This window comes from Lagopus muta, chromosome 17 (assembly GCF_023343835.1).
Source record: "Lagopus muta isolate bLagMut1 chromosome 17, bLagMut1 primary, whole genome shotgun sequence".
Lineage (NCBI taxonomy): Eukaryota > Metazoa > Chordata > Aves > Galliformes > Phasianidae > Lagopus > Lagopus muta.
Genome location: NC_064449.1, coordinates 7,608,381 through 7,621,307, shown reverse-complemented (window position 1 = coordinate 7,621,307; position 12,927 = coordinate 7,608,381). Strand labels below are relative to the sequence as shown.

Sequence of the window (12,927 nt, the reverse complement as noted above, 5' to 3'; positions counted from 1 at the left end):
TGTGGATGAACAAGCTCCTTTGCAGCACAACCTTGAAGATGGTGCAAGGGCACACGTGGAACTGCAGCTGCAGAAGCAGGGTTTTCTTCCTGCTACCTACAGGACAAGTTCCTTCTACCTGTAAAACTGAATAGGCATAGCCTGTAGAACTGTTCTTTAGAAATCTATTTCTATCCCACTTCCAGGATACAGTCTGCAGTCTTTGCTTGCATGTGTGGCTGTCTTGTCTATGTAATCCATGAAGCAATTTTAGTAACTGTATAAAGCTGTTGTTTCAGCCTGCAAACAGACATCCTAATTCTTTTATATTTAGAACTGAAGTCTTGGAAGTTTTCTGGACAGCTACAGATGCTAGATGTGTCTTTTATTGCTATTGGGAACTCAGAAACAAGTTGCAAACTTTTGAGTGTGTGTGCCTTGTTCTAAGCTGTCACACATCTCCTCTGCAGTTGCTTGTCAATATCAAATAATTGTAGTAATATTCAGTGTAATTCCTGCAGTATATTACATGGACGAGTAATGCCTTCAGAGTAACTCCATTTGCAAGAACAGAAGTTAAAACGTGTGGGGTGTTTTTTTTTTAGCATTATAACTTATTTCCTAGATCTTGACATTGGACCCAACCCTGCATATGAAACCAGGTCAACAGAATCCAGGACATTGTTTTGTCAATATTCCTGAAGAGAGTGCTCCTTTTTCTCCAGACTCTATGGCAGATCCTGGATTTTCAAGTCATTGTGACACTGACTCGTTTTCACAGACAAGCAGTTTGTCTCAGTTTGATGATTCTCCAAAACATCCTGCCAGCAGCAGAGCTGTGCACGTGGACTTCTGGAAAAATCATCCAATCCAAAATGAAGACAAGGCCAGCTCTCCCTTTCCAGTGGCATATGCTGATGCTAACAGTGATGTTTTAGTAAACACTGAGGAGGAAGAAACGCTGACTCTGACTCCATCCTCTGTTACTCACTGTGGTGACAGGAGTTTACCAGACCCTGGTCCTTCAGTGACATCTGCTGAAGACCCTGTGATAATGTCCAAGTAAGTTCTTGTTTTGTTTGGTCTTGCTTTTTAAAAAGTAGAGTTCAAAGCTTAGAAGATAGCTGTGCATTGCCACCCCTCCCCCCCCCCCCCCCCCCCCCATCCCTTTTCCTTTCTCCCTGAATTACAGGCAGTTAGCTTGGAGACAGAACAGTCATTTACCACTTCTTGTAAATGCCTTTCAGACCTTGGTGTTTCATCTAAGGCACTTGAGCTCCATAGATGTCACAGCCTTAGCTGAAAAGCAGAACGATTTTCTGTTTTAATGTTTTTATTATGTCTGTTTATATATAAAAGTAAAAGTACATGCTTGCTCCTCAGGCTGCATGAGGGAGTTAATTTAGGTAGAGATTTCAAATTCCTATGGTATGGTATTTATGGTATTTGTGGACTTGCATATTTAATTTTATGCACGTTCTTCTAGAGAGTAGAAGGGGAGAGAAGGGAGTCTCAAGCTTTGTATTATGCATGTGAATACTTCTGTGCAAGCCTCAGCTGCCTGTGCCACTGCTTTAGATGACTAAGGTTTCTTTGCTTGAATTTGACAGTGGCAAAGCTCTGTAAGATGTATTTATGTGCTGAGTTTGTCTGAATGAATACAGCTGGCAGTGCATGGCCGTGTTGATAGCTGGAAATTTGTTTTTGTTCTTACTTTTGAATATAGGATTAGGCAGAACTTGAGGGAAAAACATGCTCGACACATAGCTGATCTACGAGCTTACTATGATGCTGAGATCCACAGCTTAAAGCAGCAGCTAGAGGCAAGCCACAAAACTGCTGCTTCTGAAGACCTGAAGGAAATCAATCAAAATCTTGCAGACAGGTACTGTTTCTTCTGCCTCTGTTTCAGGATGTTATTTCTACCTTAAAAGCCATGTATGCTTGTTTAGAATGTCTTTAAGCATTTGTTGTCCCTCAGTTCTGAATGTTTTGTGCATCTGTGATACTGATATTTTACTATTAAGCATACATTTTGTGTTACTTAATGCATCTGTTTAAGATTAGTTTAAAATTACTGTTAGGGCAGCAAGTGTGATGTTCTGACCAGAGGCTTTGTTGGACCTGGCTTTTGCTGAAGGCAGGACAAGTTTTGCTTAGCAAAAGCTGGCAGGCTGAGGTAGTCCTAAGCCATTTGTAATGGAAGAATCAGTGTTGTGAAATGGTGTTTGCCTGTCATGCTGGTGAACGTCAACCTCTTCATCTTTCTTACAGGGAAAGTCTGAAATTCACTGGTAGCTTTATAAAGGCAGTTTGGCAGGCAGTGCTCCTTGAGCTGATATTGCTAGTGGAGGCTGCATGCCTCACCTGTATGTTCTGTTTGTTGTAGCTTGAGTGATTACTGCAGAAGTTCAATGTGATTTTAAATCATTATTCCCAGCCAAAATATGTGTTAGACATTTAGACAGTTAAAGTACTTCACAAAATTTATGGCCTTCAGAATAATTGAAAAAGCGTGTGGGTAGCCAGCACTCCTTTGTACTCGTCTTCTAGCACTAGTGGCTCCCATCTATTAAAAGTGACTTCTGAGCAGTCATTTACTGAGTTACAAGAAGCCTGTGATATGATTTCAGTCACTAATTATCACACAGCATCATCAATTAGCTCAAGTGGAAGTGGTGCCTCTCAGCTGCTTTTGGCTACGGAGCTCAGAGCCATCTGGAGTCTCTGCACGTGTGCCCAGTGGCTGCTTGCCTGGCGCAGCACCGCAGCCCTGCTCTGCAGAGGTGCTGGGTGCTCGTGGCAGTGGCTGGATTCTGTGGTAGGAGCTTACAGGCTGGGCACTATAAGTAGTGGGGATGCTTGAGGAAAGAAAGGCAGCCCTAAAATGTAGCTTTATTGTTTGAAAACTTTGAGATTACAGAAATCTATCTTCCAAATAGGTGTGACCAGTTAGATGCAGCTCTGAATGAAGCGAGTGCTCGCATAAAAGCCCTTGAGAATAAGAATAGTATGCTAGAAAAGCAAGTGGTAAGTATGTGCTCCTGGTGACATGTATTAATTCAAGTTGCTTTTCTAACTAAGAGGGTAAGGAAATGCACCTGTTCATTGTTAGGCTGCTCTATATTCCTATATTTTGTTTTCAGCCTTTCTCCATAGCGCATCAGCCAGTGTGTTGCACGGATGGCTTTCCTAGCTGTGTTTCTTAATACTCCTCACTTGAATCAAGACATGTTTGCCTACGTGCAGTCCTTTTCAGAAGCCAAAGGAAGTTTAATAGTAACATACTGTCTGATAATCTCTCCTTGGGAAGCATAGTCTTCATTTCAGTTCTTTCTACATAACAAAATGAGCAATATGTTGCATAGTTCACCAGCAGGTAGACCCTTTTGTTCTATTTAGATGACTTCAGATTCAGAAATCATACTCTGCTAGGCAAGCATTTTAATTAATCTGGCTTTTCTTCTTCAGGCAGATTGGAGAGAACGCTTTTATGGAGTTAGTAATACCTCCAAAGTGCTGCAAGAACGTATTGAAGAGATGCGCATCAGCAATAAAGAGAAGGATAATACCATCAGTAGGCTAAAGTCAAGGCTTAAAGATCTAGAGGAAGCATTTGAAAAAGCTTACAAATTATCTGATAATAAAAATACAAGGTTAAAAGAAGAAAATAAAATGTTTCAAAATGTAAGTTTAAAAAAAAACACCTGTGTTTGCAATTAGATTGCGTCCTATGAATGCAGCACAGCCGGGGGTGTTCTGTAAAGCTACTCAGAATGTAAGCCTGGCAAGTCTGAATGCACATCTGAGAGAGCAGAAATACCTGGGTGACTGCTTCCTAGGCAGCCATCAGGTGATGGTAGAACATCAGAGCAGAACATCAGGTTTGGTAGTCACTTTTAAACAGTTGAAGCAGCAGTCATGGACTTGATGTGATAACGTTTGCTGTAGTCTTTCTTGGGTATTTTATGTACTGTTAGTTTATCTTAATTTTAGAGGTACTATTGGAAATCTCTTTTAGAATAAGTTATTTTTTATCTTTCTAATAACTGAATTCATAAGGCAGCACAACTTGCTCAAGCTGTTAATTTAATGTATAATCTTAGTCTGAATTGCAATAATTGTTTCTCTGATTCTTTAGTAATGACTTTATGGAATGTTTAAATTGGTTTGTTTTGGGAAACGTGGTTATTAAGTGGAAAAGATATTTGATCTGCAAACTTTTCTTTTTACCACTTCTTTTTATCAATTAAAACTTCAAAATACAAAGTCAGCTTCAAAGCCAGTGATTAACTCTGCTGGTTTGTTCAGCTTCATTGTTTACCAGCTCCTTTAATGATAATTCATTTGACAATTATAAATATTTTAGTAGTTCCTGCTCTTTATTCTGAATAGAAGATACCAGAATGTAACAAATAATATTAAGATACTCTGTCTACCCTGCAATGTTTATGCATGCATTAGACAAGGAATTCAGATGGTTTTACAGCATCCAACAAAAATGTTGGTTCTGTTTACTCTCCTTATGGTTTGTTGTTGTTGTTGCAGCTTTTAGGAGAATATGATTCCCTTGGAAAAGAACACGAAAGGGTAAAGGTGAGTCTGCACTGGCTACTTAAAAATAAAAAAACCCAAGCAAGTGGGTAAAGGTCTGTCATAATATGCCATAGAATGATCTGAATTAAGTATTTAGGAAAAGATCAAACAGAATGATCTACACTTGATTTTGCTGGAAGCTTCTGACTGCATCTTCAGAGCCCCTGCAAAGGGAAGAAGAGGGAGTTTCAAGTGTGTAATGTTCCAGTCATGGGCAGGCAAAATGCTGTGAAGTTAAAGGCATTTAGTGGGACTTTATTTCAAATAGAAAGGCATGTTTAGTGCATTACTTTTAAGATTGAAGTTACTTTTTTTTCTTCTGTATACATTCGAATAGTTTCCAGACTTGTTCCTTTTTTCACTTGTGTACTTTGTAGGATACATTAAATGCAACTGAAAACAGACTGCTTGATGCAAATACCCAGATTGCTGATTTGAAAAGGTAAGTGTGAATGTGTTGCTGCTGCTTTAAAAACATGCAATACAGGCTGTGGCCCAAACGTTTACTCTTAAATTGTAAAGGCTGTAGATTTGCAATTTCAGTTGCATGGTGTGAAGCATTTCATGTTGCTTTCTGCTACTCTGCACATACTGCATGAATCTTGTTATTTTTCTAGATTCCTAATCTCGGCTTCTTCCAGTGGGAGTTGCTTCCCCTCTGTTGTCACCCAGCTAGTCCAGCCAGTCTTCTGCTCAAGCTTTTGCTACTGCAGTTGTCATCTTCTTTCTAGCTAGGTTACTTAACTTAGTCAGCCTAGAGTTCAAATGCATATTTATGTATGTATCTGTGGATACATAGAAATTAGTTATTCTTGTTCTTCTGCTCCACTCAGGATATCTGAATAAAAAAATGAGTGAGCTCCAGGTAATGTGGCTTTTAAATCCTCTTCCTTTGCATCCTTGCTATTTCTGCATTAGGACAGTTTCAAAACTCGAAGCTCAGCTCAAGCAGGTGGAGCATGAGAACATGTTGAAACTTCGTCACGTTACCGAAAGTCGTCTAAGAACCTCTTGTGCCAAGTAAGTGAATTTGCCAATAGGATGAAAATGGGTCACGTGCTCTGCAGTGTTCTTTGTGTTCTGTGGCCAGACGTGGTTCAGGATGTCAGTCCATGGGCTAAACTGAGTTAAACGCATGTGATGAAATCCAGAGACCTCATGTGCCAATAAATGATTTGAAAAAGAATAAACGGATAATGTGTGATTTGGGAGACTGTCTCCAGTCTTTCTACATGCCTTTGCTGGGTCTCAGTTGCTCAGCTGATTAGCGCTCAGCAAAAATTGTTTAAAAAAAAAAAAAGTCAAATTGTCCAATGAGACAGAAGAGTTTTTCTTTGTACCTTTGTCTTTGATTTTGAAAGGCCAGTTATTACTTTGTTTTTCTAAATATAATTTGTACAGGTCTGCTGAGAGTAGTATGGGAGTTCAGTTAAAAATGCATGATGTAGTTTGGATTGTGAATTTATGTTACAAAAATCAGAAGTTGATCTCTTCTGTTTTGAGGCTGCTATGTCTTAAAAACCTGAATAGCTTTGCCCCCTTGGGTTTTGGTACTTAGCTATGACCTCTTGGGTGTCTGTCCCAGTCAGCACTGATGCTGTGAAATATAAAATGATAAAGTAATGTGTTTCATAGATGCTATGTGTATATATTGAACAGCAGCATTTTGACTGTTGTAACTTCAGTATTAGTCACTGACAAGTGCAGATTTCTGTTCAGAGCTGTTGTAGTATTTATGACTGAGATTCCCCTACAGTGAGGGAAAGGGGGGAGGGAAGCAAAAACAGAAGGTGGAAGATCGTGTTTGTCAAGGAGGAGGGTATGAGAACCAGTTTGTATTTGGAAGTTGATTTGTTGCTTATTAATATTTTAGTGATCTTAAAGCTGATTATTTTTTTTTTTTAACTTCAGAAACCATTTAAAAAAGTAGTTATTTACAGATTTATTGCATGTTTATTTCTGTCTACCTGGAATAAATAATTAATACTCCTATTTCATTAAAAAATAAATATATATGTATAATTCAAATCCATTCAGAATTTGGAATTATATTGCTTCCACAGCAAGTTGGCTGCTCCTGATGTCAGCAGGCGAAAGTGGTTGATACCAGGAGCAGAGTATTCAATCTTCACTGGCCAGCCCCTGGAAGTCCAAGAGAGCCCCAAAGATAACAGGCTAGAAGAAGCCTATATTCCTTCCAGGTGAGCTGGTGTCTTCAGTCTCCACTGTGGTGTAAGGCTGAACACTTCTAAAACATAATTTTATTCAGATTGACCAGACTCATGTCCAGATTCTGAAAACATTAAGTAAAGGTGTAAAAACAAATAAATAAATTATATACATATACACACAACATATCAATGTTGTAAATGCTATTCCTCAAAAGCTAAACAACATTCTTTCTAGTATGAAGGAACCCAGTGCTAAAGAAACAGCTTTCAGTATGTATTTAGTTTGAATGTCAGGTCACCAAACTTAGGATTCTTGGATTCACTGTAACACAATCCTCTGAGGTTCCTGGCTGAAATTAAGACCAACTCTAAAATTCTTGCTTTGGCAGCTATAAACTCAAAATTAATTTCTCTTTTTGGTGGTTTTTTTTTTTTGGTCTGTTCAGTTTGCACTTGGATAGCTGAAATAAAGGTGATAAACTTGATATCTCCCCCTGCTCATTCTTTAAGGTATCATTCTCCTCCTGAAAAAGACTCCTCACAAGAAGACTCTTCACCAAACACAGTTGAAAAGAAGGACAGCGAGATGTCAGAAGCACCAATTATAAAAGCCTTTAAAGAACTTGAAGAAATGAAAGCTTTTAAAGATTGGGGTACACAGACAGAAAAAGATGACACACCAACTAGTAATTGTGGTTTTTTTAAATCATTTTTATACTCCCAGACTTGTCTTTACTGGCTTTTCTCTGCACCTACCTTGGTTTCATTGTTCTAAGCATTAAGGCACTCGGACTTCAGTGATGGAACAAGATACATACTTTTTAGCATACAGATTTCTGGAGTCTTCCTAAGAAAATTCCAAATGATGTAGCTAAGTGGCTCGTTTAAAAAAGAGGGGGTGCAGTGGTTGCTGTTAGGTTGATGTTCTCTTTCTAAGAATATCTCAGTATTTATAAGCAGTCAATGGAGTCTTAACAAAGTTCAGGCTGGATGTAAATCCTTTTTTTTGTTTTGTTCTTGTAGTGCTGTGTCAGAATGTTATTATGAGTGCTGCTGTTTGTATTGTAGAACTGCACTGAACTGTTCTAATAATGCTTGTTTGGGAAGCCTTGTAACTAGAGAATGTTCTTTTTGCAAACACTTAGTTTTGGTTGAGGCAGGTATGCCAGCCTTCTTAACCAAATGGTGCTGCTGTGCAGCTTTGCACTGTTTGTCCATTTAAACAACCATTTACCATCATTTGTCCCTTATGTTCTGCAGAGCATCCTCAGTGATAAGCTAGTTACACGATCTGCTTCATGGAAATGATGAGCTGAAGTGAGTCTTCAGCAAAGCAGCACAAACTTGTTTGCACAGGGCAGCCTTAGGTGTGGTTGTTGTGAAAGCTGGGTGCGGGAGAATGTTTTTGGGATCTTGTATCAAAGAATAACCCTTTCATTCTGAATTAGAAACATCAAGTCGACGTCAAACTGTTGGGTTTGTGGAGACTTCTGTTGTTGCCAACCGATCCCCAGAGAAAGGCAGAGACCAACAGAGACCCAAACGCTACAGCTCCCCTTGTGGCCAGAGGTCTTCATCTCTTCCTCCATCAAACAGGAAATCAAATACTCCAAGTGAGTGCTTTTCTGAAGTTTAGTTTGCATTGCACAAAAAGAAAATGCAATAAGGGTATGTAAATAATGGGAGTCTGCACTAAAAGAAAAACAGTGAGAGGTATGATGTCTGTCTTAATTTAATAGATAATATGGGGGGGGGAGCTCTGCTGAAATCATAGAAAGCATGAAAATCTCACTTATGTGTCATGATGTACTTCTCATATAATTCAAATAAGCATGCAGACACTTCAGAAAGCATTCTTCAAATATGTAAGCATCGGATCACATAAGTGGGAGATACTGCAAAGGGAGAAATTTCAGGTACTTAAACACACTTTGTCTCTCACAGCAAGGCGAGAGATCATGTTGGCTCCAGTGTCTGTGACATACAGCCCGAAACGATCTCCAAAAGAAAACCTCTCTCCTGGATTTAGCCATTTACTTAGCAGAAATGAAAACACAGTGACAAGGTATGGATTTTGCAAATACAGTTGTTCTGACAATTGCAATAGCAGCAGCATGTTTATGCAGGTTTAAGACTGCTCCTGCTGTTTCTTGGTCCCCTAAAAAGTCATGGGAAATGTGAAGCACCTGAAGATTTCTATGTATAAAGCGAAGTTTTACTTTTTAAAACACAGCAAGGAAGAATCTGGAATCATTTCTCTTTATTCAGAGCTTCCTAGGGGGAGATGTATTTGTTGTTATACATCCTGATGTGACACTGATCAGTGACAAAAACAGTGGAACAGTTTTGTAGAGTGAGTCTGTATTCACATGCAGCTTATCAGGGAATGTAAATCAATGCTGAGAACAGTATCTACCTGTCGTGGCATTTGTAAACACGTTAAAAGATGCACCAGCTTAATTTTCTGGTAACTGGAACAAGGTAACCATGGTTTCTATAGAGAACTTTGCTTGGCAAGGCTTGCAGAGTTTCAGGGAATGTAGTTAACTGCAAGACTAAGGTGTGTGATTTGCACGAAGAAGAAATGTGTGGCACCACTTTGGTTCTTGAGGGCAGCTGTGTGGGTTTCTCAGTGTGGTTGGGAGGAGTGGCTTGGCCTCTTCCAGGAGAAAGTGACAAGAATGTACAAACAGGAGTAGAGCAGGGGGTGGTGCCAGTAGCACTGTTCAGAAGACCTGGAATTCCTGTGGGGTAGAAATTGTTCTGTAAGTAACTTATTTAGCCAAAAACAGGAAAAGATAGGGAATACTATGATAAACCTGATAAATTATTTCGGGCAATTAATTGTTGTGTGCTGCTTGTTCTGTAGATTTGATATACTTCTAGATGACCTGGAAAGTGGTCCTGCATCTACTTTACAGCATAGTAATCCAAGAAAAAGGCTCCAGTTTCTTTCACTCGATGACACAGAAGGTAATCAATCCCTCAAAGGAAGGGAAAACTGTCCCTTGTAATTTTAAGTTTATAAAATGTACTTTTAATCTCCCAGATGAAACAGTTTGTACTGTAATTCAGAAAGCTGGCACATTGTTCTGTGGAGTCCAATTTCTGAAAATCATCTGTATCTTGTCTTATTATTGTAAATTGAGAAATACTATTCATACATTTTATTTTCATTTGTGTGTGTGCACAGACACAATAGGGAAACAAAAATAATTGAATTGAGAAAGAAGGGCAATATATTCTCCTGTGTTTAACTCAGTTATACAGTGCATAGCTCACAGGGGCCTATATTAAGATGTGCATGCTCAAACTAATAAAATTCCTATCTGTAATGCAACGTTTAGCAATAGAAAGAGTAAATATAATAAAGCCAGTTGTTTGAGATTTTTTTTCCACAGTGATTGAACCAAATCTTTCTCACTTCTGTCATTCTTGTCACAATGTTCTGCTTTTGCTTTTATTAATGTATTTATTTAGGCTAGTGTTTTCATGACAACTAGCCTACAAGGTGGTATTTAGAAACGTTGTACCAGTGGAAGTCATTCTTAATGAGCACACTGCACGAGGCTGTTGTCCAAAAAGTGTGCTGTGTTAAAAAGATGGCTTGAAAGATGACCCATTGGAGTGGGGAATGCATTCTGCATTCTGCTGGGAGATGTGCTCATGGGAAGCTAACGAGGCTTTGCTGCTCACTGTCCTCAGTTCATATAGTGCTGCTTTGCTTGTTTCTTTTGCTGTCTTTAGTAACAACTGAATAGGCAATTACAAAACAAATAAAAGCAATGTTGTTTTTTGATAGGAAGGCAAGGCTCAGGTGTCAGACCCAGCTCTTGTGCTGAATCTGTCAGTACCAGAATGAAGAAAGCAGCAGCTTGGGATGAGAGGAGCAGGGCACAGAACTATGAGCCAACGCTGTCACCTTGTGAGGGGGACTTCCCATACACACCAAGGACTCAGACTCTGGCTGAAACAGAGAGGCTTTTCGATGACCTGACTCAAGAAAAGCAACAGGCAAAAATAATGTTTATTTTAAAGTTACTGTATGAGAGGTGCATGGTGTGGCTGTACACCGGCACAGCGCGTGGCTGAAGTTCACATCTGATTTCCAGTGTTAACATAGGAATGTGGCATTACCATTCCTGTTCTACCTCTGAAACTAGAGCCATTCCTGTCCCTAATGTTGTTAAAGGAGAATCCCTGTAACATGAGCACACTGTGGTTGGAAAGGTTGGAGTAAATTTAAACGGACAAACTAAGAAGTTTGAACTCATTCAACAGTTATTTCTGTTCTCTTCAAAATGATCTGTGAGAGCGGCTGCTCATACATATTAATTTGGTGTTTGTGTGGCATAATATCATGGTAACAGAAGTTAGTGTTTAAGAACAACGTTGAGCATGTATCTGTTTGCCCCTCACCTCTTGCTCTGTAAGATCAGTTAGGAAGGTTTATTGGCACTTGAAACTGTCACTTACAGCTGAAGTATTTTCTGTTACTAGATTGAGGCTGCTTTGAGTCGAATACCTTCTTCTGGCGGGAGAATGACCTTGCAAGCAAGATTAAATCAGGTGAAAAAGCTTCTACCAACTGCTCTCTTCAGCTGCTTCTCTGGAATCTGAGGCTACGTAGCTTAGGTGAAAGTTTAGGTTTTGAAATGGGTATAAATACAGTGACTGCAAGTATTCTACCACAACACTGAGTGTTGTTCCTTTGTGAACATGGCTGAAGTTTGAGCCTACATGAAAAGTAGGCTCTGGACTTCATAGATTTCCTGTAATCTTTTAACACTACCTCAGTGTAATCATAGAGAGTGTGCATCACTTTGTAAGGTGTGTAAGTTTAGATGATTTCTAGTGATTCAGGGGGGAAAAAAAGTGTGTATATATATATATATATATATATGTATATATATATATGATAATATATATAATTATATTTATATTAATATTATATTAATTTATATTTTTATTAATTTATATTTTATTTATTAATTTAATATATATATATTATATATGTTATATATATAAAATATTTATATATATTCATACGTTTGTTGATCTGAGTCTTGAAAACCCATGCTGGAAAAAAAAAAAGCCAACAGCCCACAAATGCACCCACAAAAATAATCAGAGAAGTCTGCAGGTCTGGCTCTTGGTTTTGGGTAAGGCAGTGCATTGGGATGGATACCAGCTGACTGGATCATTGGATTTTGTTGTCTGTTATTAAATCTTTTTTTTCCCCTTTTTTGTGAACTGTTTCTTTTTAGGAAGCCCTGGAAGATCGCTTGGAAAGGATTAACAGAGATCTGGGCTGGATACGCATGACCCTGAAAAGATTCCATGTTCTACGTACCTCTGCAAACCTCTGACAATTCCCTCTTGAATTCCAATATGCTTTTTATTTTTATTTTTTTTTTTTGCACTAATATATAATGATGCACTTGGTAAATGCAAATGTTTTGTATTTTTATAAACCCCCAATAGTAGTTTTACAACCACGTTACCCTTTACACTCAGCAATATTTTGTACTTCAAACAGCCACCTATATTTTAAACATATTTTTGTTACACTTGAGAAAGCAATGTTTATCCTGTATTGTAATATTTTTAGAAATATTATTTTTAAATAGTGATAATTTATAATAAGAAACTAAAAGGCAGCTTGTTTTCTGAGAGTGATTGCGTTTTGCACTCGTTTTCGTCACCATTTTATAAATGTCTGTGGCACGTTGTAAATACTGGCTAATAGGAAGTCTTTTAATATAAAACATGACATGAGTTGGTGATGTTAGACAACTACTGTTATGTAGCAAATCCTTTCCATTTACATCTGGTGGGTGTTTGTCACGGTGACCAAACTACAAGCAGCAGCAGTGCTTTGATGCCATTAGGCCAGGATTCGTGCAGCTGACAGCAGCCAGCTTTCCCAGCAGCGAGCTCAGCTGCAGCTGGCACTGCAGGACAGCAGCTCGCTCAAGTTGCTGCTTTAACATCAGGGTGGGTTTTGTGCCACGCCAGAGTTCAGAGCACACACTTCCAAGTGAAATCTGAGCTGTCATTGTGAGCAAGACGTGCATTTTTTGTGGTGAAAAATATAGATTTGCTCGTTGGCATACTGTTGAGTTACTGTTCGACATTGATATTTTAGTTTGTATTTTGATATTAAATAAATGTTTAATTA

At 38.7% G+C, this 12,927-nt stretch overlaps 1 protein-coding gene across 7 annotated transcripts in view; it reads left to right on the top strand.

Annotated features, from left to right (window-relative positions):
- The window catches only part of MPHOSPH9 (M-phase phosphoprotein 9), a 24,613-nt gene extending 11,686 nt beyond the window's left edge, over positions 1-12,927 (top strand). For all 7 annotated transcript variants that reach the window (XM_048964055.1, XM_048964059.1, XM_048964056.1 and 4 more), the window contains 15 exons: positions 605-1,041; positions 1,706-1,864; positions 2,922-3,009; positions 3,451-3,666; positions 4,528-4,575; positions 4,953-5,017; positions 5,494-5,595; positions 6,639-6,776; positions 7,257-7,432; positions 8,195-8,359; positions 8,691-8,811; positions 9,616-9,719; positions 10,549-10,760; positions 11,247-11,315; positions 12,014-12,927. In XM_048964055.1, the coding sequence (XP_048820012.1) occupies positions 605-1,041; positions 1,706-1,864; positions 2,922-3,009; positions 3,451-3,666; positions 4,528-4,575; positions 4,953-5,017; positions 5,494-5,595; positions 6,639-6,776; positions 7,257-7,432; positions 8,195-8,359; positions 8,691-8,811; positions 9,616-9,719; positions 10,549-10,760; positions 11,247-11,315; positions 12,014-12,115 (2,202 nt within the window). In that variant the 3' untranslated portion in view covers positions 12,116-12,927. The remainder of the gene's footprint in view (positions 1-604; positions 1,042-1,705; positions 1,865-2,921; positions 3,010-3,450; positions 3,667-4,527; positions 4,576-4,952; positions 5,018-5,493; positions 5,596-6,638; positions 6,777-7,256; positions 7,433-8,194; positions 8,360-8,690; positions 8,812-9,615; positions 9,720-10,548; positions 10,761-11,246; positions 11,316-12,013) is intronic.